The 20,609-nt window shown below is 39.7% G+C and overlaps 1 protein-coding gene across 1 annotated transcript in view; it reads right to left on the bottom strand.

Annotated features, from left to right (window-relative positions):
• Nucleotides 1-19,471, bottom strand: part of LOC104412552 (reelin-like) — a gene marked incomplete at its 3' end in the record, with an annotated part of 47,572 nt that extends 28,101 nt beyond the window's left edge. Inside the window, exons 1-4 of the mRNA XM_010023302.1 lie at nucleotides 19,465-19,471; nucleotides 17,662-17,758; nucleotides 14,720-14,960; nucleotides 140-285 (exon numbers count right to left, since the gene is read on the bottom strand). Coding sequence (XP_010021604.1) covers nucleotides 140-285; nucleotides 14,720-14,960; nucleotides 17,662-17,758; nucleotides 19,465-19,471 — 491 coding nt within the window. The remainder of the gene's footprint in view (nucleotides 1-139; nucleotides 286-14,719; nucleotides 14,961-17,661; nucleotides 17,759-19,464) is intronic.
• Between the last annotated feature and the right edge of the window lie 1,138 nt (nucleotides 19,472-20,609).

Here is a 20,609-nt window from a genome sequence, read left to right as displayed (position 1 = left end):
CTGTACTGTTTATCCTAGCCACAATCTTCCCTGAGTACACAGCAAAGACAAAATGCAATTTGCTGTTTATCCAGTTTCCTCCTCCTTGGAGTGGTGCTGTGTGCCTGCTTAGGGCCCTGTGCACGTGCGGGGCACTCACCCTTTAGGCTGGCTCTCAAACTCTTCTGCCCACTGCTCCTGGGCATCCTCCGTGGAGAGGTCCACATCCCGGGTTGTGGCAAAATTGAACTCGCTGCCCTCTGTCCCGTGGAAGTAGATGGAGTTTCCCTCCGACTGGCAGCTATGCTGTGGGCAAAAGCAGCAGATGGGAGGTGATGTTACATCAGGTTTGTAGCTCAGAGCGACCTGTACATTATCTAATGACTCACTGACATCTGAAGCAAAACAGAAATAAAAATGAAAAAAAGATGGTCATCTTTTATCTTTCCTGGCCAACCCCCAACAATGATTGTGTCCTAATCTTGTGCCTGCTCCCCTACAAATGAAAGTAGCTACACACTACTGAAAAACTGTGTTTGCAGAGAGAAGACATGTACCATATCTCGGGGTGTTTATTTCTATTTTAAAGTATTGCCACTATGGCTGGTACATAAACAAGTGTGTGGAAGAAATAACTTCAGTAGTATACCAAATACTGCTACGGGTATTTTGTCAGCATAAGAGTTTCACGCTGTGAAACACATCAGATCTCTGTGCCTGATTTTTTGCCAGAAGAGGTGTTTGTTTGTAAAATCACTATGCATTGCCATATAGTAAACTTTGGATCTGAAGCGTATGAGTGGAAAAGTTACATTTGCCATATTTAATTGGAATAGCATAAGAAAGAGCTCTATAGGCAACTTGTCCTTGTGATACAGCAGTCTCAGGGGTGCTGGGGCTACCCCTAAACCCAATGTATCTTCTTTTCCTATTGTATTTCTGTATACACCACCTCAGCAGCATCAAATGAAGCCATGCATCTGCCCTAGCATGCCCTGAATACCATGACTTTCCAGGAGTACTAACCTGGAAGAACTTGGCATTTTATTGAATTGTTCATATAACAACAAACACTGATAAAAGTAATAATTAGCTCAAACACTTTTTTGAGGGAGAATCTTGGTTGCATGAAAGTGAAAGCTGGAATAAGAAAGTATTAATTAGGATAATTCTGCATTCTTACCGCAGTTCAACATATGAAAAAGAGATACAATAATGCTAAATTGCATTGACCTTTTCAGTATCATCTATGCAGTGCTCTTGTCTCAGAATCTCTTCCTAACGTGCTGAGGCAAAGTATGACAATCACTTCAGTGTTTAAAAAGGTCATGGTTAGTGCCACATAAGTGAATAATTAAATTTTTAACAAAGAGAAAGATGTGGAGGAAATGAAAACTGGCCAGTCCGTCTTTGTCTATGGTATTTTATGAGCAAAGTAAAAAATAACACATTTTGTCAGATTCTGTAACTCTTCCTTCGTTTATCAATGCAGAAGAGACATAATTGAAACTTTTTTGTTGATGATTATGAAGTATGGTTGCCAATAACTTAGCAATTAATTTCTATTTAGGAATGTAATTCATGAATACATTTCTAGAGGTGCCTACACATTGGAAAAAAATCTAAGTACTTGAAGTCTGATTTTTGTATAGAGACTTTCTGGTCTATAGTCGAATGACAACAGCTCTGTGTTCATTAATACTGACTAACTATCACTTAAGGAAATAAGCACACCATAGAAATGTAAAGACTGTTTCAACACTGAAATAAACAAATTGCTGTTAAAGTGTTTTTCTTCCAAATAAAGGTCAAAGCAATAGAAAGATTCCGAAGTGTTGATAATTTATCACAGAAATTAAAGAGATTTTATCCAAGTCTCCTTGCTCTGTTAGTGCACTATATACACACTGCACCATGTATGCAGCTGCTGCCACTGAAAAGGCAGAACAATTTACACATAAAATATTTTATAACTAGCAGAAATTAATGAAACAGTTTTATTTCTCTTTGAAAAACACTGTACTATGCAGTTACTTATAACTGACTGAGAAACGGCTTTTACTTTATCCTTCATGCTCACATGTATTGCTAACAGCAGAATTTTAAGCATAATCTGTTTATTGTGCTTCTTGCTTTTCAGAATTTTCTTAATTTCCTGAACAGAAATGAAGTATTCTTTATCTGTCAATCTGCCACAAAACTTATCTGCAGGCAGTCAAGTCAATACAATAAAAATAAATATTCAGGCTAAACCCTAATTCAAATGTATACGTAACCCTTCATCTCTTAGGAAACAAATAGATGAATCAATCCTACTGAGATAGTTACTACAATTGCATACAAGCTTTGAAAAATCCATTATAAGCCTTATTTATTTCTCAGGTGCTAAGTTATATATACTTGACAGTGGAGTATGTAATTAGTAATCTCTTGCCTAATGAAAGCCACCTATTAAACAGAAAACAGATACAACCCCATTAACGTCTAATGTTTGCATGTCCTTCTGCTGTCTAACAGAAGTAGTACCTCTGATGGAGTTTCTATTTAGGTTGTCAAGATAAATAAATGGGCAGTTTGGCAAAGGGGTGCGTAAGTAATTATTTGTACAGTGGCGTATGATCAACCTTTTATGAAAGCTCAAATACATAATTTATTTCATTGGTTATATAAAATTATCTTCATGCTTTAGCACACAGCTACACAGTATCTATGAATATGTATCTTTATGCATATTTTCTGTGTTAATGAACCACAGAACGTATGGCTCAAGTCACCCTCTGCTCATGTTAGCTTTGAATCTCACATGAAACAGCTACGTAGAAGAGAAGTTCAGGCGGGGGTTTAACTCCTTCTGTTGTTCTACATACCTATGAAACCAGTAGTAGAAGCTCATTATTTTTAAAGAGAATAAGAAAGATGTTCAAAACACAGGTATGGCTTTTAAAGAAGTTCTCAGGGAGGGCCATCATTTTCTGGTATGTTTTTGTTCCAGTGCCACCATTTGGGACCCTGGACTCACGGCCATTGGAGAAGCAGACAAGGATGAGCTCTGTTTCATAGGATCAAAGAATCATAGAATAGTTAGGGTTGGAAAGGACCTTAAGGTCATCTAGTTCCAATCCCCTTGCCATGAGCTGTGCTGCCCCAACAAGGGCCAGGGCTCCTCTGCTCATGAGCTCGTTCTCTCCCAGCTGCCCCATTTCCCTCACCTGTATTATCATCACCCTCAATTCACACTTAGCTTCCATGTTTTCCTTTTCACTTTCCAAGCAGTAACTTTCTGTCACTCCCTTTACTGCCTTTTTTTTATATCTGATGGGCTGCTGAGGGGTGAATAACCCTAGGAAGCCAAATTTTCCAGGAGCAAAAGGAGCTCCACATGAGATGGTCCCTCACCAGCATCACCCCCAACTACCTTGTCAGTTTTGTTCAACATTCGGGAGGCTGCTGCCTGTACTGGATTATTTTGTGGCTTTGTAATAGGGCTTGAACAGATTAGAGACTGAATTGAAACCATCAGACTCATTTTTTCTTGGGTTCCACCCAGGATTAGACTCCAAGCCTTTAGAAACAAAGAACTAAAATACAATTTACATACTGTGTTGCCTCTTCCCCAGATTAAAGGCTTTACACTTGCAGTGGTAGTTTGTATACTTCTAGTATTTCAGAACTGAATTTTACAGGTCCTTTTTTTCTTATTATTTGTCATTCTAAAGTGATAAGAAACGTGGGATGAACACTTGTTGTGTTTTGAAACTAAATGGAATAAGTTATCCCTAAATTGGAGATACTGCATATCTCTCTATATAGATGTAGAGTTCTCTTCTACAAAATCCAGATTAAATGTGTTCTCTGCTTCATTTTTATTTACACTTAAACAATTTATAAGATAAGAACAAATCAGCTTGCTGTGCAAATGTTCTAACTAGAAAGGCCAAATGATATCAACCTGTAGGATATTTCTCCTTGTTACCGTAGAAGCATCAGCTGTAGGTCCAGAACTAAAGCAGAGTTTAATTTCATTTAGAGGGTATTAAAAGCATGTGAAATATTTAGTATGTCCTTGCACAAATTGCAACACTGAAAAGTTAACTAATTTGTAAGGAAAAATTCATTTAGAGAATAAATCATAGAATCATAGAATGGTTTGGGTTGGAAGGGAGCTTAGAGATCATCTAGTTCCAAGCCCCCTGCCAGGGGCAAGGGACACCTTCCACTAGACCAGGTTGTCAAAGCCCCATTCAACCTGGCCTTGAACACTTCCAGTGATGGGGCAGCCACAGCTTCTCTAGGTGACCTGTGCTAGTGTCTCACCACCTTCACAGTAAAGAATTTCTTCCTAATATCTAGTCTAAATCTCCCCTTTTTCAGTTTAAAGCCATTCCCCCTTGTCCTATCACTACCTGCCCTGGGAAAAAGTTCCTCTTCAGATTTCTTAGGCCCCTTTAGGTACTGGGAGGCTGCTATCAGGTCTCCCTGGAGCCTTCTCTAGGCTGAACAGCCCCAACAACAGCCTGTCTCCACAGGAGAGGTGCTCCAGCCCTCTAAGCATTTTTGTGTCCCTCCTCTGGACTTGCTCCAACAGGTCCACATCCCTCTTGTGTTGGGGGCCCCAGAGCTGAACACAGTACTCCAGGTGGGGTCTCATGAGAGCCAAGTAGAGGGGGAGAATCACCTCCCTCAACCTGCTGGCCTTGTTGCTTTTGACGTAGCCCAGCATGAGCTTGGCTTTCTGGGCTGTAAGTGCACACTGCCAGAACAAGGATGTTGTGCGGGACAGTGTCAAATGTCTTGCACAAGTCCAAGTAGGTGACATCAGCTGCTCTTTCCTTATCCACCAACACTGTAACCCTATTGCAAAAGCCTACAAAATTTGCCAGGAACGATTTGCCCTTAGTAAAGCCATGTTGGCTGTCACCTCCTTATTTTCCATTTATCTTCGGACAGTTTCCAGGAGGATCTGCTCCATGATCTTGCCAGGCACTGAGGTGTGACTGACTGTCCTGTAGTTCCCTGGGTCTTCCTTTTTCCCTTTTTAAAAATGGGAGTTATGTTTCCCCTTTTTCTGGGCAGTGGGAACTTCATTGGACTGCGATGACTTGTCAAATATAATGGATAGTGGCTTAACCACTTCATCTGTCGGTTCCCTCAGGACCCTTTGGAATCTGATAGCCTTAATTAAGGAAAGTTTTCTCCCAAATCACCTCATAATAGAACATAGGACATTCGCAGGCGCTTGTATGGAGCTACTTCCCAACAGTAGCTATTTCCCATTGTTTGCAACAGAAGTGGGACTATAAGCCTGCCATAAGTAAACTGTTGTATTCATAAATAAACAACTCCTGCCTGCTGCCAAATGGAAAGAAGCCAAGTTCTGTTCAGGGACTGTGGTCATCCCAAGGGGAAAAAAAAATGTTTAATTTAATCTGGCACTACCAATACTATTATTCACTAGCAGTTGTTAAGCTATTGCTTTGCATGAATAGGGCAAAATGAAAATTGGCTGCATACATTCCCATATCTCAACATGCTTGAATTTACTTTCAGTCTAATCTTCATTCTGAATTTACTGTGTTTCTGAAGTTTGTCTACTGGGTAGTTGTGGTATCACTGCTTCTTCCATGATTTCAAGGCTTTGTACAACACCTGCATGGCTTTTTCTCACCTGCTTCCACCATCTCCCATACTACCATTTTGTGGCTTACTTTTCCTTGGCTGCCAATGCTTGTCACTTAGTCTGCTGGTGAGATGACCAAAACTTGCATGTCCTGTTCTGCCACCATGTTTGGCAAATTCCCAACCAGATGATATCCTTCAGACTCTTCCTTAGTGCTTTTCTCAACAAATATTGTAATTGATTGCACTGAAGATTGCACTGCTTACCAGGATAATCACTCTCTCCTCTTGCAACATTTCTTCTTACTCCCAACATCTCCCCATCCCCAGCTTATCTCCTGTTTTATAAACAGATGGCATTTTCCTGGAACACAGGTTTTTTGGTTTGTGCATGAAGAGGAAGCAGTGGTATGTTCCTGGATCAGGGCTCTTTAATGCTACAATGGTACCACTGCTCAAAAAGATACATTTTCACACTAAAATTGCTGTTATCTATTAATATACTGCTAGTCTATGAATACGTTTCTTAGCCAAGTTGTCTATGAGAGCCAGCAAATATTATTAATTGAGGTGAGCTTTCTGTGTATATTATGATGGCATTGGCTAATAATCTGAAGACGCAGACTATGGGAGAAAGCAGTGCATGGTTTCAAAATCAAACTTTTATCAAACGTCTTTATCCTAGACTCTTTACGTTTTACATCTTTATCTAGACTCTTTACATTTTACATCTTCAGCTTTCACCTTTTTTGGTAGGTGCTTTTAGGAAAGCCTCTTAATTTTCTAAGATGCAGAAGGATTTCAATCAGGACTGTTCAAAACCACTGGTCAGCAAAAGCAGGGAAATCAGATTTGGTGAAACAGGTAATTTCCAACTGGACCTATTTGTGTTTTCATAAAGAAATACTGACCAACTTCCATAGCATCTAAATGGCTTAAGGGTGCCAAGTAGTATTGGGATCCTACATCATGTAGCATGCCTGAACAATCTCCATATTTTTGAAGACTTGCATGAGAGCACCACATAAGGAGACATCTGCTACCCTCAGCATGACCTTTTGGCTGGGAGGGACCTCTGGAGGTCTCCTGTTCACCCTGCCATGTGAAGTAGCACAAGCATCAACCAAGTCAGCCTGTGCCACAGTTGAAGCTAAGGACACAGCCCAGAAGATTTTTAACATGCTCAAGAGACAAAGATTGGGAATGTAAACAGAAGCACTGAAGTTCATGCAGACCAGATTCTGTCCGAGTTGTTCAAGTCAAAGTTGTGAATCAACAAATACCTCTTGGCTTTACAGTATGGGATTTCATTGCTTGAAAGCAGAACAGAGAGCAACTAAATGATACAACTGTGCCATTCGGAGAAGCATCAACAAGAAACATTAGTGTGAAATTCCTCAATGTAACAGATTTTTGGCTGAGGCTATGCATATCATCCTCCCAAGGTTTGTCCCCTCACTCTCATGAAAATGTTGTTCACCTCTGTGCCTTTAAAGTATCCACAGTCATCTTTACCATCATTTAATTAGTTTTTTATCAGAGACGAACACTGATGCTTCTTTTCGTATTATCTCTCCTGGGCCTAATGGCCCCGATGATTCTTTCAGACAGCTGTAGCCTCACAATTTATTTTTTGGCGACATTTCTGGCATTGGAATGAATGTGTTGGGCATTTGGGCAGTGCCAGCTTGCAAAGGGCTGACGGCAGATGGAAAGAAATCTGCCCAGTATGCCTTCACCTCTACATGAGCAGAGGGCCATCAATTTCCCCCATTAAGGAGTTGTCACGCAGCCCACCCAGCTGGAGGAGCATCTCTGGTAGCCAGGCTGGCTGGCTTATGCCATTCACATACAAAACACACTTTAAAAAGAAACGAAAATATCATTTGTCGGCAAATTGAAAATGCATGGCTTTGACTGCAGCCAATTTTTTAATGACTGTAATATTTTAGGTGATTATTTTTGCCACTTCAGATTGCTCCTTAGAGAGGAGAGGGGTTTTTTAATTAAAATCTAGGCAATGCAAACAGATGAGATACGAGAAGCAGAGGAACAAGAAAAAAGATGAAGAAAATTAATTAAAGCAACATTGTCAATGGAGCCATAAATTAGATATTGTGTCTTTCTGGGTGTGAGTCATGCAGGTTTTAACAACTTTTAGATTTTAACATGATAGCAGGTACAAGAATAGATTCAGTCTTGATAAAATCATACTCTCTATGCAATTTCTTAGCCAGCAAAGGTACGATGACAGAATTTAGAAAAGATTATGAATTCTAAATTCTGCAGATTTGGCTTTTAGTGCTTCTGGCCTGAAGTCCCTTCTTTAACCAAAGGAAAAACTGCAATGTGAGTAAAATACTTTCCCATGAGAAAAACAGGGCTTCAATCTTTCCCACTTGCTACATTTTTACATAATTTAATGTAGGTTACAGAATGAAAACCCTGGCTGAGCAGACAGGCCAGGTGCATGGAGGGTTATAGTGCACCTTCTTTTTCCAAAACAATGGGATGAAACTTGTCATGTGATGTAGTAGCAAATAGGTTATGAAGTGTGTTTTCACTCATCATTTCCCATTACAGATTGCTATTCAAAGGCAAGTGCTCAAAACACTTTGGTTGTTTATGAGTGATTCGTGTGGTTCTTAATTTTCTAGGACATTTCATTATGTTTGTACTACACCAGTCATTCTGGCGATGACCAGTTTCCTTAATGAGTCATTTAACTGGCATAGACTGAACTATTCCTCTGTGTTATTGGGAACATTGATGTTTCCAGCACTCTGCAGTGAACATGATTAAACCTCATCTGTTCTTCTGAAAGTAATGATGTGTATTTAGACCATCGTAAAATCAGAGTGAGAAAGAGTCAACCATAATGGTTTCTACTCCTTGGCATCTAATGGGTAAATTCATCTTGTTTTTATTAATATCCATCTCATGGTTACCTGCAAAGACCAAATTCTTTCCTCCTAGGAGGCAGGAAAGACCCCTGGTGCTTTGATGCCAGCTCAGACCTAATACTGGCTCCCTGCCACCTCCCCCCATAATTTCTAAGCCACGGGTAACTGGCATGGAGAAAGGTGCAGGTTCCGCATTGCTTCCCAACAGCAATTCTCAGCTGCCTGAACAACTTTCAGCACCACAGCCAACCACCTATCATTTCCAATGAACCCCTAGGTATTGTATCTAAGTACATTATCTTAATTAAAAATGTGATCATTAACAAAAAACTAACAATAAAAAATCAAGAGCAGTTCCATGCATGTGCTAGATCCAGCACTATGGATATACAGATGCCTTCTCATGGGCACAGCCCAGAGTGCCCCCGCTCTCACTAAAGGGAGCCAGTCGACAGGTTTTGTGCACCCTGCTTCGCTTTCTTCACCTCTCCTCCCATCTCACACTCCTCCTTCCACCCATGGAGAAGCAGTTTTCAGGAATGGTTCTCAGTTGAGATGCAGCAGGAAGCCTGCTCACCTCTTCCCAGGAAGATGTGGTGGATAAGGGCTCCTGCAAGGCAAACCAGCTGGCTAGAAGGCTGGGTTTGGCCCACAAGACCAAACACTGCCTTGCAATATCTTATTCAAAAAACAAGAGTCTTGTCAGAAGCATCCATATCTGTGTAATTTTGTCCAATATAAGGTCAATCAATCTGCCATTTTCACGCTGGCATACCTAGACCATCACCTTTCCTCCTACAAACAAATATATTTGATCTGACAATGGGTTCCCCAACTCTTTTTTTAAATAAGGATTTAAACCCAAAAAATGTTAAAACTTCTTGTTCATTTTGGCACAAACTATTAAACCCAACAAAGATATATATGGAATATTAGGATGTTTGTTTTGAAAGAAGACTATCCAATGCCTTTCCTATTAATTAACAGAGTATTCAGAGATTTGGAAATCCGTTCTGGAACTGGGGGGGTGAAATAGCTTAATCAGCCTTTCTTTTTGCCAAACTCCTAAGCCTGTGTGCATGCCTTCTCTGCTCAGTGACACACAACAACACAGGATCAGGAAAGACTCACAGATATAGGATGTGCATAGCCCTGCTCTGCTCAGGGTGTGTGAAAGGTCACAGAGTTTTACAGACACATTTTCGGCATATTTTTCCGAGTGTGAGTGTTCAGTTGTCTCATTCTCTTCTTACACAGCCTTCTCCTCTGCTAAGATGGCATGCATTTCTGGGAAATTCATATGAGCTGAATGGTGATAACCTGTTATTAAGGGACTTACTGCATCATGATACTGGCACTGGGACTTTCAGATTTTTTTGTCCATGTCCACAGCAGTGAACAACATGCATGAGGTACCATTCTCTGGTCCTAAACCCTACTTGCTTAGTGAGGTTGGCACAAACCTTCCCCCCCTTGCCCCATCCCATGCTCTGCCAGGCTGCACGCTCGCAGCTCAGCAGCACAGGCAAACTCTGGTGTAGTCCCTAAGTCTGGCAGACCAAACAAACCAAGCTCATCAGCGGAGCTGCAACCACCAAGTGAAGAGCAGCTGCAACTACTGTGAGACAGGAATTCTGAAACTTGACTCTTCTCAAAGGTGAGAAGCGTCACTGGGTTAACACATCGTGACCAAAGAGATTGCCATTCTAGTGCCTATACTGTTAGTGATTTACGCCGCTTTTTCCCAGATGAGGAAAAATTCCAGAGACAGCTGGTTTGGTTTCAATGCTATTTTTGTGTAATAAAAGCACTGCAGAGACTGCTGAGGTTGTCTCCCTTCTCAACCTCAGTTTTTGAGCTTGCACATCCAATTTTGGACCAGGGCAATCAGAGAAAACGTAACAACCTGGCAAATGTTGAACCGCGAAGCAAAGCAATTTCTGGTCAAATATAGAAGATACATGAAGTGTCCGCTGAAAGATGAGATCACTTTTCTGTTCAACAGGGGTAGAGACAGAAGCATTACTGAAGGAAGATTTCATCTTTTCCCCCAATTAGCTATGAACTCTTGAGGTTCACTTTCCTCTAACAGCTCTCAGAGCCTAGCACTGCCTCATTCATTTCAGCAATCTCAACCACCAGTGCAACATCCTGCCCATGCTCCTGCTCAGGGCTGTCACTGGGAATATTGAAATGCAGTCAAGATTTTATCCCATTCAACACCCTTCCACACAGTCCAACACAGATAAATACGTTCCAGTGGATCCAATTAATCTCCTAAGGGTTGCTTGGCCTTGCTAACAGTGTCCTTCTTGCCTTTTGCTGTATTCTTTGGAACTGAAACACACAAATTCAGTGGCTTATCTCTCAGCTTGTTTCCTATCTCAGTAGCCAGTTCCAGCTGCGTCTGCAACCAGCCATGTGCTTTCAAATGAGTAGCAACTGCTCCTGAGCGCAGCAAGAAATGTAATGAAATTCTTGGTCCAAGCTCAAGCAGACTGGGAGAGGAGAGAAACCTCTTCCCAAGCTGGGCACAGGCAAGTTCCTGCAAGTGCTTATTGAGAACACACTGTTCAAATCCACCAAACCGGAGTAAACACATAGGTGCATAATTACCATTAATGCTCACTCTGTCAACTCCAGTGACTGAATCCACCACAGAACCTAACCTAGGACCCAAACAGTAGTATTCATGGTAGTACTTTTCATCATTTCAGCTGCCTTTTTAATTTACTAATCTAAGCAGCTATTACAATGATAAACTGAGCTGTTTTACCAGCAAAACTCCTGGATTTTTAACATCTATTTGTTTTGGTAGATTTAAAATACTACTAAAGTAAATTTTCTACCCAAAAAAATATGCTTTTTTGCAACTTGATAAGCATCCAACAAGAGCACATACCAGGTATAGCAAGCAATTCTAAAAGCCACCTCCTGAGCAACTACTGGGAAAGAACTTGTGAACCACATCTATGTGAGCAACATCAACATTTAGTCTAAACTACCAACACACTGTATCTTAATGCCTATCTTCACCAACAGAGCAACCCACCAAGGCAACAAAATGGTATTTAATGAGAATTCCCTTAAAGGGTTTGGGATGGCTGAAGGGATGGGTGGGGTGGACAGCTCTAATGTGGTGGGATTAGGCCTTGACAGCGAATGACACAGCAAAGTTTGCATCCACCTGGACAAACTCTCTCCCCCCAGAAAAGTGGTGTCATCCTTGCTGCCTATGGAAACAGGCTCTGGCCCATCCATGAGGGCATGTTCCTTGAAAACAGTGCCTGCGAGATTGCACAAGCCAAAGCCAAGAAAGAGGGTGTTGTAACAACTAAGGTGTGCAAGATCATGGGCTCATGTTTGTACCCTTGTTTGCTTCATTCACTACCTTGTATGTGTCACAGAGCCTTCAAGGAGAAGGTTCCATCATCTGAGCAATGCTCACTGGGGCAGTCCAGAAGCAAACACTTAGAGAAAAAGTTTCTACTCCTTTTTCTCCCAGAAATAAGTATGTATTTTTTCCTCTTTCAATTTGACTGCCAGCTGGATGAGCTATCTCAGACTAGCACCACCCTTCCACCTGACAAATACACTATATCCATCATTCTAGGTGATGAAAGGTGGTAAGGAAGAAAGAAGGAATACATAGAATAACCACAGTAAATGGAAGAAATTTAGAAAGACAATTTTTCTTGTTTCTTTTTGTTTTTCTTAATATTTCATTCCCTTGGACCAATGAAATTAATTACCTTTATGGCCTAATTTAGGTAAAGAACTGACCCACAGTTTTGTATATACTAATCAAAACTGAGTTAGATAACAAATAACACCCTGAAATGTGACTATTCATTAAACAAGTCAAGGAAACTCATAAGGAAAAGCACTAAAGGAAGCCAGTGAGAAATTAACACAAACTTAAAGAAAGATGTTTAAGGCCAGTTTAACTAAAATAGTAATTGATAGAGGACAGGAGAATATGAATTCAAACTTGGATGACACAAACATGATGGTACAGAAAAGGTCTCATCAGATTGAAATGGAGTTTGGCATAGCAATTGAGTATGGGAACTTCTCTAAAAAGCATATAGGTGAGAGTTATAAAACATTGCACAGTAGAGCAATGGAATTTGCTCATCCCTTATAAAAATGTTAGTAAACATTTATAATTGCTACACAGATTTTATGAACAAACTTCAGGACCATTTAGCAAGTTTTAGATACCTGGGAAGGAAAAGGACTTGTATGAAAAAGAGAACTGGTGTGGTTATATTTAAAATGACATTAGCACAATGTACAAGGATTCTTACCTTTTTACTTAAACGAAATAGCATTTTGATGAACTGAGATTAGAGCAATGCTATTTTTTTAAAGAAATTATTAAAAGTTTTTCTAAAGTTTTATGTAACATTCCAAATCTGAAAAGCAAAAAAATTGTAAAAATAAAAATGGTTTTGGTGTTATAATGCTAAGACAGGGTCTATGCTGAATCTGATGTAAATCTTGACCCAATTTATAGTTTTACTTTTGACACAGCATGAAATTCACATTGCAAAATCTGTTCCAATTATATTTGGCAAGATTGTTGATGAAAATCTGAGGAAACTGAAGCAAAAACCTTAAAAAAGAAATGTGAGTACAGGAGTGCTCTGGTGACAGTTACATACACTAGAAATGTTTGAAATAGCTACAGGGTCCTATGAAGAACAAAAGCCCTGTGTCACACATAGCCTTAATCCACTGTGGCTACACCACAGTCTTATATATGGCTGTAATCTGGTGTAAATGGCTACACATAGACAAATGTCAGCTGAGAACAGACAGCTGCATATTTCACTTGTCCCTAAAACAGAAGATGACCTTGGAGGAATGGCAGGTTGGTGAATACTCACTTGTGTCTCACATAAGAATTGAGCTTGAACGGGATTCCTGTCTAGAAGCACCAACTGATTTCTGAATTTATGTCCCTTGTCTTTCACGTAACCATAGTTGTGTGTGACACAATCAGGCTGAGTTTAGCTGAACAAGACCCCCAAAACCGAAAAACAACAACAAAAAAAGAGGTCTACTTGCTAAAGTTTAGATGCTGTTTGTGCATGTTTCAGAAGGAGAAGCTGTGTTTAGGCTGGGCGAGCTAAGAAGTAGCTGTGTTTATAGCACATTAATTCTTTGCTTTGTTTTTCTGCGAGCTGGATTTTAAAATCCAGAGATAAGACTGAAAACACAAAAAATGTGAACTGATCACAGAAAATCAATTAACTAAATAGGCAGGTCATGATTTGAGTCTAAAATCTCATTTAAAACTTTTTCATCGTAGTTTAAAAGGTCTTACTGAAGTAAGAAAAGTCAATATGTGGGTCCTATGAGTAGATTAGTGGGAGTATTTCTTTCTTAAGAGATTAGCCTGAGGCCATTCATATGAGGCTCTGTGGGAAAAGATGAGGCCATAAGTAACCTCAATATTCGACATCTGTTTCCTGTACAATTGCCAAAACCATTACCAGCATCATAAATGAACTCTGACATCAAACCTGCCCTTTTTGTGAATGAAAACAGAAAGTCATCTGCTGTTCAACTTCTGGCTGCTTGGAAACATAGAAAGCAAGAATCCAACTGATTTCCAAATGTTGAACAACTCTGCATTTGAAGGAACTTTGTGCACAGAAACGTTGTAGGGCTCCTTAGAGGTTTTTTCCAAGGTAGTATGGTCTTACTGGATCTCACATATCAAAACAGGATCTTACTGAAAAGAGACCCTAAAGGAACATCTGCTACCTGAATGCATGCTGCAAAGGAGATGCGATATTCACAGTCAGAAAAAGTGGGAAAGCATTTATTTTGCGATGGTTTGTGATGCAGCGAGTAGCAGTAGCTGAACAACAAGACAAATAAACAGGTAGATTTCAAAATACCAGAGTGACTTGAATATGTTTCAAAAATATTGCACTGTTTTGCTAAAAGGAAGTTGTTTCCCATTTTCTGTTACATGATCTTTGACATGACAGTATAAACTGTCATTTGGTTTGGTCATGGCAGAGAAGTTGCATTGTTCTAGAAAGCCCCAATGGGACAGAGAAAAGGTAAAAAAGAAGTAAAAACCCCCACAATTCTAGAAGCAGATAGAGTGGCCTAAACACCCTTGTGTGTCATGTGCTTGGTTAGATGTTACTGTCTTCTACATATAAGAGTAATAACATGAAGACACAGAAAATCAGACTAACCTTAACTGTGGCCCCCGGGAAAAAAAGCCAGTTGCCAGTATCCACAGGATCAAGATTATCTTCTAACACAACTTTTCTGTGAGCAGCATTTATGATCAGGATGTTGTCCAATGACCAACAGGCTTCATACACATCACCAGCATGAACATAATCCTGTTTCCACTGAAAATGGATGTTCTCCCCCTTAGCATCTTCAGGAAGGTACAAGATGTGGATGATCGTGCTGACATTGGAAGGGGCACTGAAAAACAATGTTATGGAATTAGACCAAGTTTAAGCCATAGCCAGGAACACTTGTCCCTCATTTAACACATTTACTACGTGTGACACAGTTGTGCTGCTGTCCCTTGTATGCTGATAAGTCTTACAAAGATCAGAAAATATCTGCCCTGAGGCAGAGTCCTACTGTGCCAGGCAGTGCACTTACAGCCCAAACAGACAGCCTTGCTTCAAAGAAAGTGCAAGCTAAGGCAGTAAGTAGCAGATCAATGCAGACGTTTGGAGAGCAGGAAGAAAGAGCAGGGTGAAATTCATACTCAATGCTGGTCACAGCTCTTAGGTGACTGGGCAATGTCAGGTATTTTGCAGGTATGGACAAAAGGAAATGTTAAGGAAACACTTCACAAGAACAGGTCACCCAAAACATGATTTTTGCATGAGCCTCAGTCCCTCATAGATCTGCATGGAGCAGGGTGGCTGGAGGGAAACCTGGGAATTTGTCAAACATGTCCTTCCAATCTCACATCCTGGCTGTCAGGATAATTCTGTGGATGGGAGAGGGTCACGTTGCCTTTCTTTCCATGTTCTGCTTCAAGAACAATACAGAAGAAACAGCCCATTTGTCCTCTTGCTGCTGAAAATGGAAAATGTGGGGAGGAGAGGCAGACCTGGACTATTAGTATTAGGCAATGACCAGGGCCTTGAGCTCTGCTTCCCAGAGCTGTCCTCAGAGCTGTGAAAGGACTGAGGTTCACCCTGAGCTCTGGGTGAATGTCTTTAGGTTGCTAGTAGCAATGAAAAGACAGGTCTGTGGCAAGGAAGAGATGCTGATAATCATTATTTTTGCTTTATTAATCACTCAGCAAGAGAACCAACTACATTCAAACCCCAGGCTGCAGGGAGTTACAAAACTGTGGTTTTACAAGATGTCAGCTACTCAACCTTACCTCTGCCTTGGTAGTGATGCTTTAGTGGGTTAGTATTATGTCAGAGATAATCCAGAGCTTTAGGAAAAAAGGCACCCATATCTTGCTTATATAGCAGAAAATAGAGGAATTTCTCTTTGTAAAGCAAAACACTGGAGTGTAGTCAAATGCTGAAAAGCCACCGTATTTGTTGCACATACACACCCAGAATCTGCCGCCACAAATCACCCTGCACTTGCTGAAAACTATGTCTGTCACCCTCCACTACAAAGTTGCTCATAGACATTGTCCTAGCTGCTCCCTGAGCCCACACACAGCACCTGCCTTCCCTGAGAGATCCTTCCCCTCCCTGCCAGGAGTCCAGAGCTGAAATCCCACCAACACAGCACACACTAACACATCGGCACAACACCTTCCCTTCACAGATGCCCTCCTGTCCCACCTCCCCCCAGTTCTCCCACCGTTCCCTGGAGCTGCGTGTAGCGCAGTGAAAGCTGCTGAAGCACATTCACATAAACACTGTAATTCATACAGATGACAGGAGAAATGAGCATCCTTTCATAATTCATCCTCTCCACTTTGCACGACATTGCTCTATTGACCTATTTTCTGTTGCTGGCTCCAGCAGTCAAAGTTAAAGCAACACAGATAGAACTGTGTAGGTATTAACTTAAAAAAAATTAGGTTTCAAGGGCTTGTGTTTGCACCATCACAACTCTTGAGTTTCTTGGCTTGCAGAGCTATGAGGGCAACTGAACCGATGTTGTGGATGAGGTGTGTAATTTTGCATCAAAGTGAGAAAAGTAAAAGGTACTGTGTCATTACTCCAAGGCAACTCCAGTGGCTAAGTGAAGTTACTCTTGCTTTGTATTTTTCTGAGATAAGAATTAGCACCAGTTGTTTTACTAAAATTTGTTGATAATTTGTGCCTTTGTTGATGAAATTGTAATCCCACTCCCACAGCCTTGCAGATGGAGTTTTGCTTACTTATCAGAAATCAAGTAGCTTTTTGCTCTGAATTGTCTCAGTGGACTGAAAATAAATTCAAACAAATCACCTGTGTGGCACAGACACTAAGGCAACGCAGAAAGGTGGACTGAGATGCTCTGACGACAGTACATATAAACAGCATATTTTTCTTCCCCAGTTGTACTTGTAAAACTATGTATATATGCCAATGCAAAAAATACCTTTCCTAATAGTATTTCACAAAATGTTGGTTCTGTTCTCTTAGAAAAATCCATCTCCAGCACTGAACCTCTCTTTAAAGGTGTGCATATTGCAATAAAAGATTTTAAAATTCCCATTCATGATCCTTCGCGCTTTCATGTAAAACAGTTTGTTTAAAAAACAGGCATAATCCACCATAATCTTATTACTGTAAGTATTAGGAGCCAAGTGTTCATAGCAAACTATAAGCAAACTTTATTGAATGTTTTTTGCTATCAAAGTAGAAACTTTTAACACTATAAATTATGGTTCTGGCTGACATTAAAGCGGTGCTAAACTGCAAAAAATATCGAAGTTTTGTTTTTCAGGGACCAGAACCTCCTGGTTATTGGAGTTGCATTTTAACTCTTCCTTACCTCCCACGTAATCAATGGATGAAATTTTGATTCACCAAAGCCAGTGGCAATTCCACAATTAGCTTTAGTGATCAAAATTTCATCCCTAATTTTTTGACGTGTATGAACAAGTGAGAGCTGAAAAGTTAACAATTAAGTTTTAAAAGAACTAGGTTTAAACACCACCTGCTCAGCCAGAAAGCATGAAAATGATTAAAAAGCTGTAACAAACCTAATTTTCTCCAGCTGAGTCCAATCTGCAGAACTGTTCCTACTGTAGGACACGGTGATGTTGGGATCTGAGTAACTAAAGCGACATGAGCCAGATCCTGGGAAAAGCAATAAAATAAGAAGTGTTACGACACAATGAAGCAATAAATGATCCTCCAATAATGACAGTTGCTACTTTGCCTTTGTCACATCATCACTTCTCCCGCTTTTAAAGCACTTTGATTGATGATGAAATTTCCTGAAATCTGTTGCTGAAGGTAAACACAAAATAATGCATGCTTTATGAGTCAGAAATAAAGTAGAAATGATAAATCACAGCAGTGCCATGTAATCTCTGCAAATTTCCCAGGGGAAGCCAAGTAAATTACTTAACACCCCCCACTGCAAGAAAAACCACCATATAATGTTTAAACAAAACCTTCTTATTAAAGAATAATCCACACAGCAGAATTCATATGGAAAACAGTAAAAGGCTGTTTTTCATATTACTATATAGAAAAAAAAATCTAGAACTAAAAATACAGTAAATGATAGGAAAATCTATACAGAATTACTTGAGCCAAGAACATATGTGCTTTAGGAATTTAAAAGAATAAAGACATCACAAATTTTTTTTTTTTAAGAATGCCTGAAGAGAATTAAATTAAGAAATCATCCAGTATACTCACTGGAGCCTATAATTAATAATAAACATTTGATGCTGATCTGGGAATCTCAGAACACTTTACAAAACTGAACTAATTAAGCCTTATGGCACCCCTGCAAGGTAGGGTAATATATTTACTTTTGATTTATAAAAGGGTGCCTTCTGGGTGTTGTCACAAAAGATGAGCTTAACAATTAATGTAGGGGACAGTCAAAATAACAAAAACTGGTACTGAAAAACTCAACCTAGAAAACATGATAAACAACCTGAGTGGTAATTAAATACACTAAAAATACTATTTTTTCCTCAGACACCAGGTAATTTATCCATCTCAGAAAATTCAACACCCAGTGAAACAGACAAATCCTAATCTGTGCTCCCAACATCAAATTTCTACTTCATAAGCATGTTGAAAAGTGAGATTCAAAGCAGCAATCAACTACCTTCCATATTTAAGAAAAGCAGCTCTCAATTAAACAGCACTTCTGGTGGCATCAGGATACTATTGAGAGTACCACAGCTTTTTCACAGTAGGAGTATGTATTAGGTGTGCTACATGTAGTACGTTGTATTTATGTGTGCTTCAGAAATGTTCGGTTACACTAAAAGTTGTGTGTACACATATTTTTACATATATATAAATGTATACATATACCCAGATGTGGAAATTGCTGATGATAAAATACTATCATTTTCCAACTCGGGGTACTTGTTTTTGTAATTAAATAAATGGCCTGATTAAAAAGGTGTTAACCACTTGTACAAGAGAACAGCTTACACATTTTAATGGGAACATATGTCATTAAGCACACTGCTTGCAGCCCCAGTTCCCTCGAGGCAGTCACATTCACAGCTCTCAGCTCTACAGAACTGGTTTTCTAGACACACGTCACATACCTCTGCAGGGGAAGAATAACCCAAAACACGTGATGAAATCCTATCACTATAATTTTTCCTGATCCATCAGCTAGGATTCTGGAAATGACCCACAAAGTTGCTTTCTTGTATCTTTTACTAATGTTAAATTGTAAATAGAGGAACAGATACTTCAGAGCCACTACAGCTGCGTGTGGTACGTTCAGCTGGTCTGACACGTATTCTTGCTGAAACGAGGCACAGAATAATTAATATTGCAAAGGCAGCAGGTCTTTGAATTACCAGCCATGTACCCGAAATGAGTAAAAAGCAACTGTCTGGTTATATTTTACTGACAAGGCATTTTATTTCTATCATATTAAAACCAAACGATGTCAGGAAAAGCCTTTGCGTTTCATATTTGCCCATCTGCTAAGATGGTCTACTTTACTGAGTGACATCTGCTGTCGGTTCCTAGTTCTGTGGCATTTAGGAGTTCCAACCCTTAATCACACTCATTCATTTTATTTCAGGGGAATTCAGTTAAAAAATCAGGGAACTTCAGCCAGTTTAACTATTTTTGCTGGCCAGAGGCTATGAGGCAAAACGGCAACATACTGAGTTCGCTGTTCAACAGAAATTAAAGGAATAAACAGTAAAAATAACCAGCAATACAGACTTTACAACGTGTGCCATTTCAGTCAGTGTTACAATCAACTTTTGGTATAGTGCTCTTAAACAAAGCCATATCCAAACATGCTGCTAAAAAGGGGGAGAAGGCCATATTTGCTGCCAATACTGCAAAGATGATAGGAAACGAGTGATCCCTGTCAATACAATCAATATGAAAAATCCTGTCTGTTAAATTTGAACAACCTCAAACTATGTAATGAAGATCAAAGTCATTGCTGAAAAGAAATGTGGCCACTGAAAAAGGGCTTTGCAAAGTAGATGTCATATTTTAGTCGTCTTTTTGAAAAGAGAGCAATGGAGACAATGAAAAAAGGGGAGATAAGTGCAGCGTTTTCGTATTATTTTAATAAGCAGGGCAGGTTGTATTAAGATTAAAATTAGTTTGGGAAAGTCCTCAAGGTCAATGTAAGTAGCTTTTACTGGCTGTGATGACAAATGTGGTTTTATCAGCATTTAAACTCTCTTTGTATATGTTCTTGACTCACAATCATAAACCAGCAAGATTATTTTTCATGTAAGTATCTAATTCGACAATAAAAAAAGAGAATAAGATCAAGAGATTTGGAAAAATTATCAACAAAGTTCAGGCATTGTTCTTTGCCATTTGAACGATATATTTTAAATAGACAAGAAGCTCCTGGATTTGGTGCTTACACCTGTTACAAAACCAATATTCATCCTAGCTTACATTACGAGTTTTTTCCTGAGAAAAGGGAGGAAAGTGAACATACAACTGCAATCTAGGACAGGGTTTA

This window comes from Nestor notabilis, unplaced genomic scaffold (genome assembly GCF_000696875.1).
Source record: "Nestor notabilis isolate BGI_N333 unplaced genomic scaffold, ASM69687v1 scaffold22191, whole genome shotgun sequence".
NCBI lineage: Eukaryota > Metazoa > Chordata > Aves > Psittaciformes > Psittacidae > Nestor > Nestor notabilis.
The sequence above is the reverse complement of the archived record's forward strand: the minus strand, read 5'-3'. Positions and strand labels throughout refer to the sequence as shown.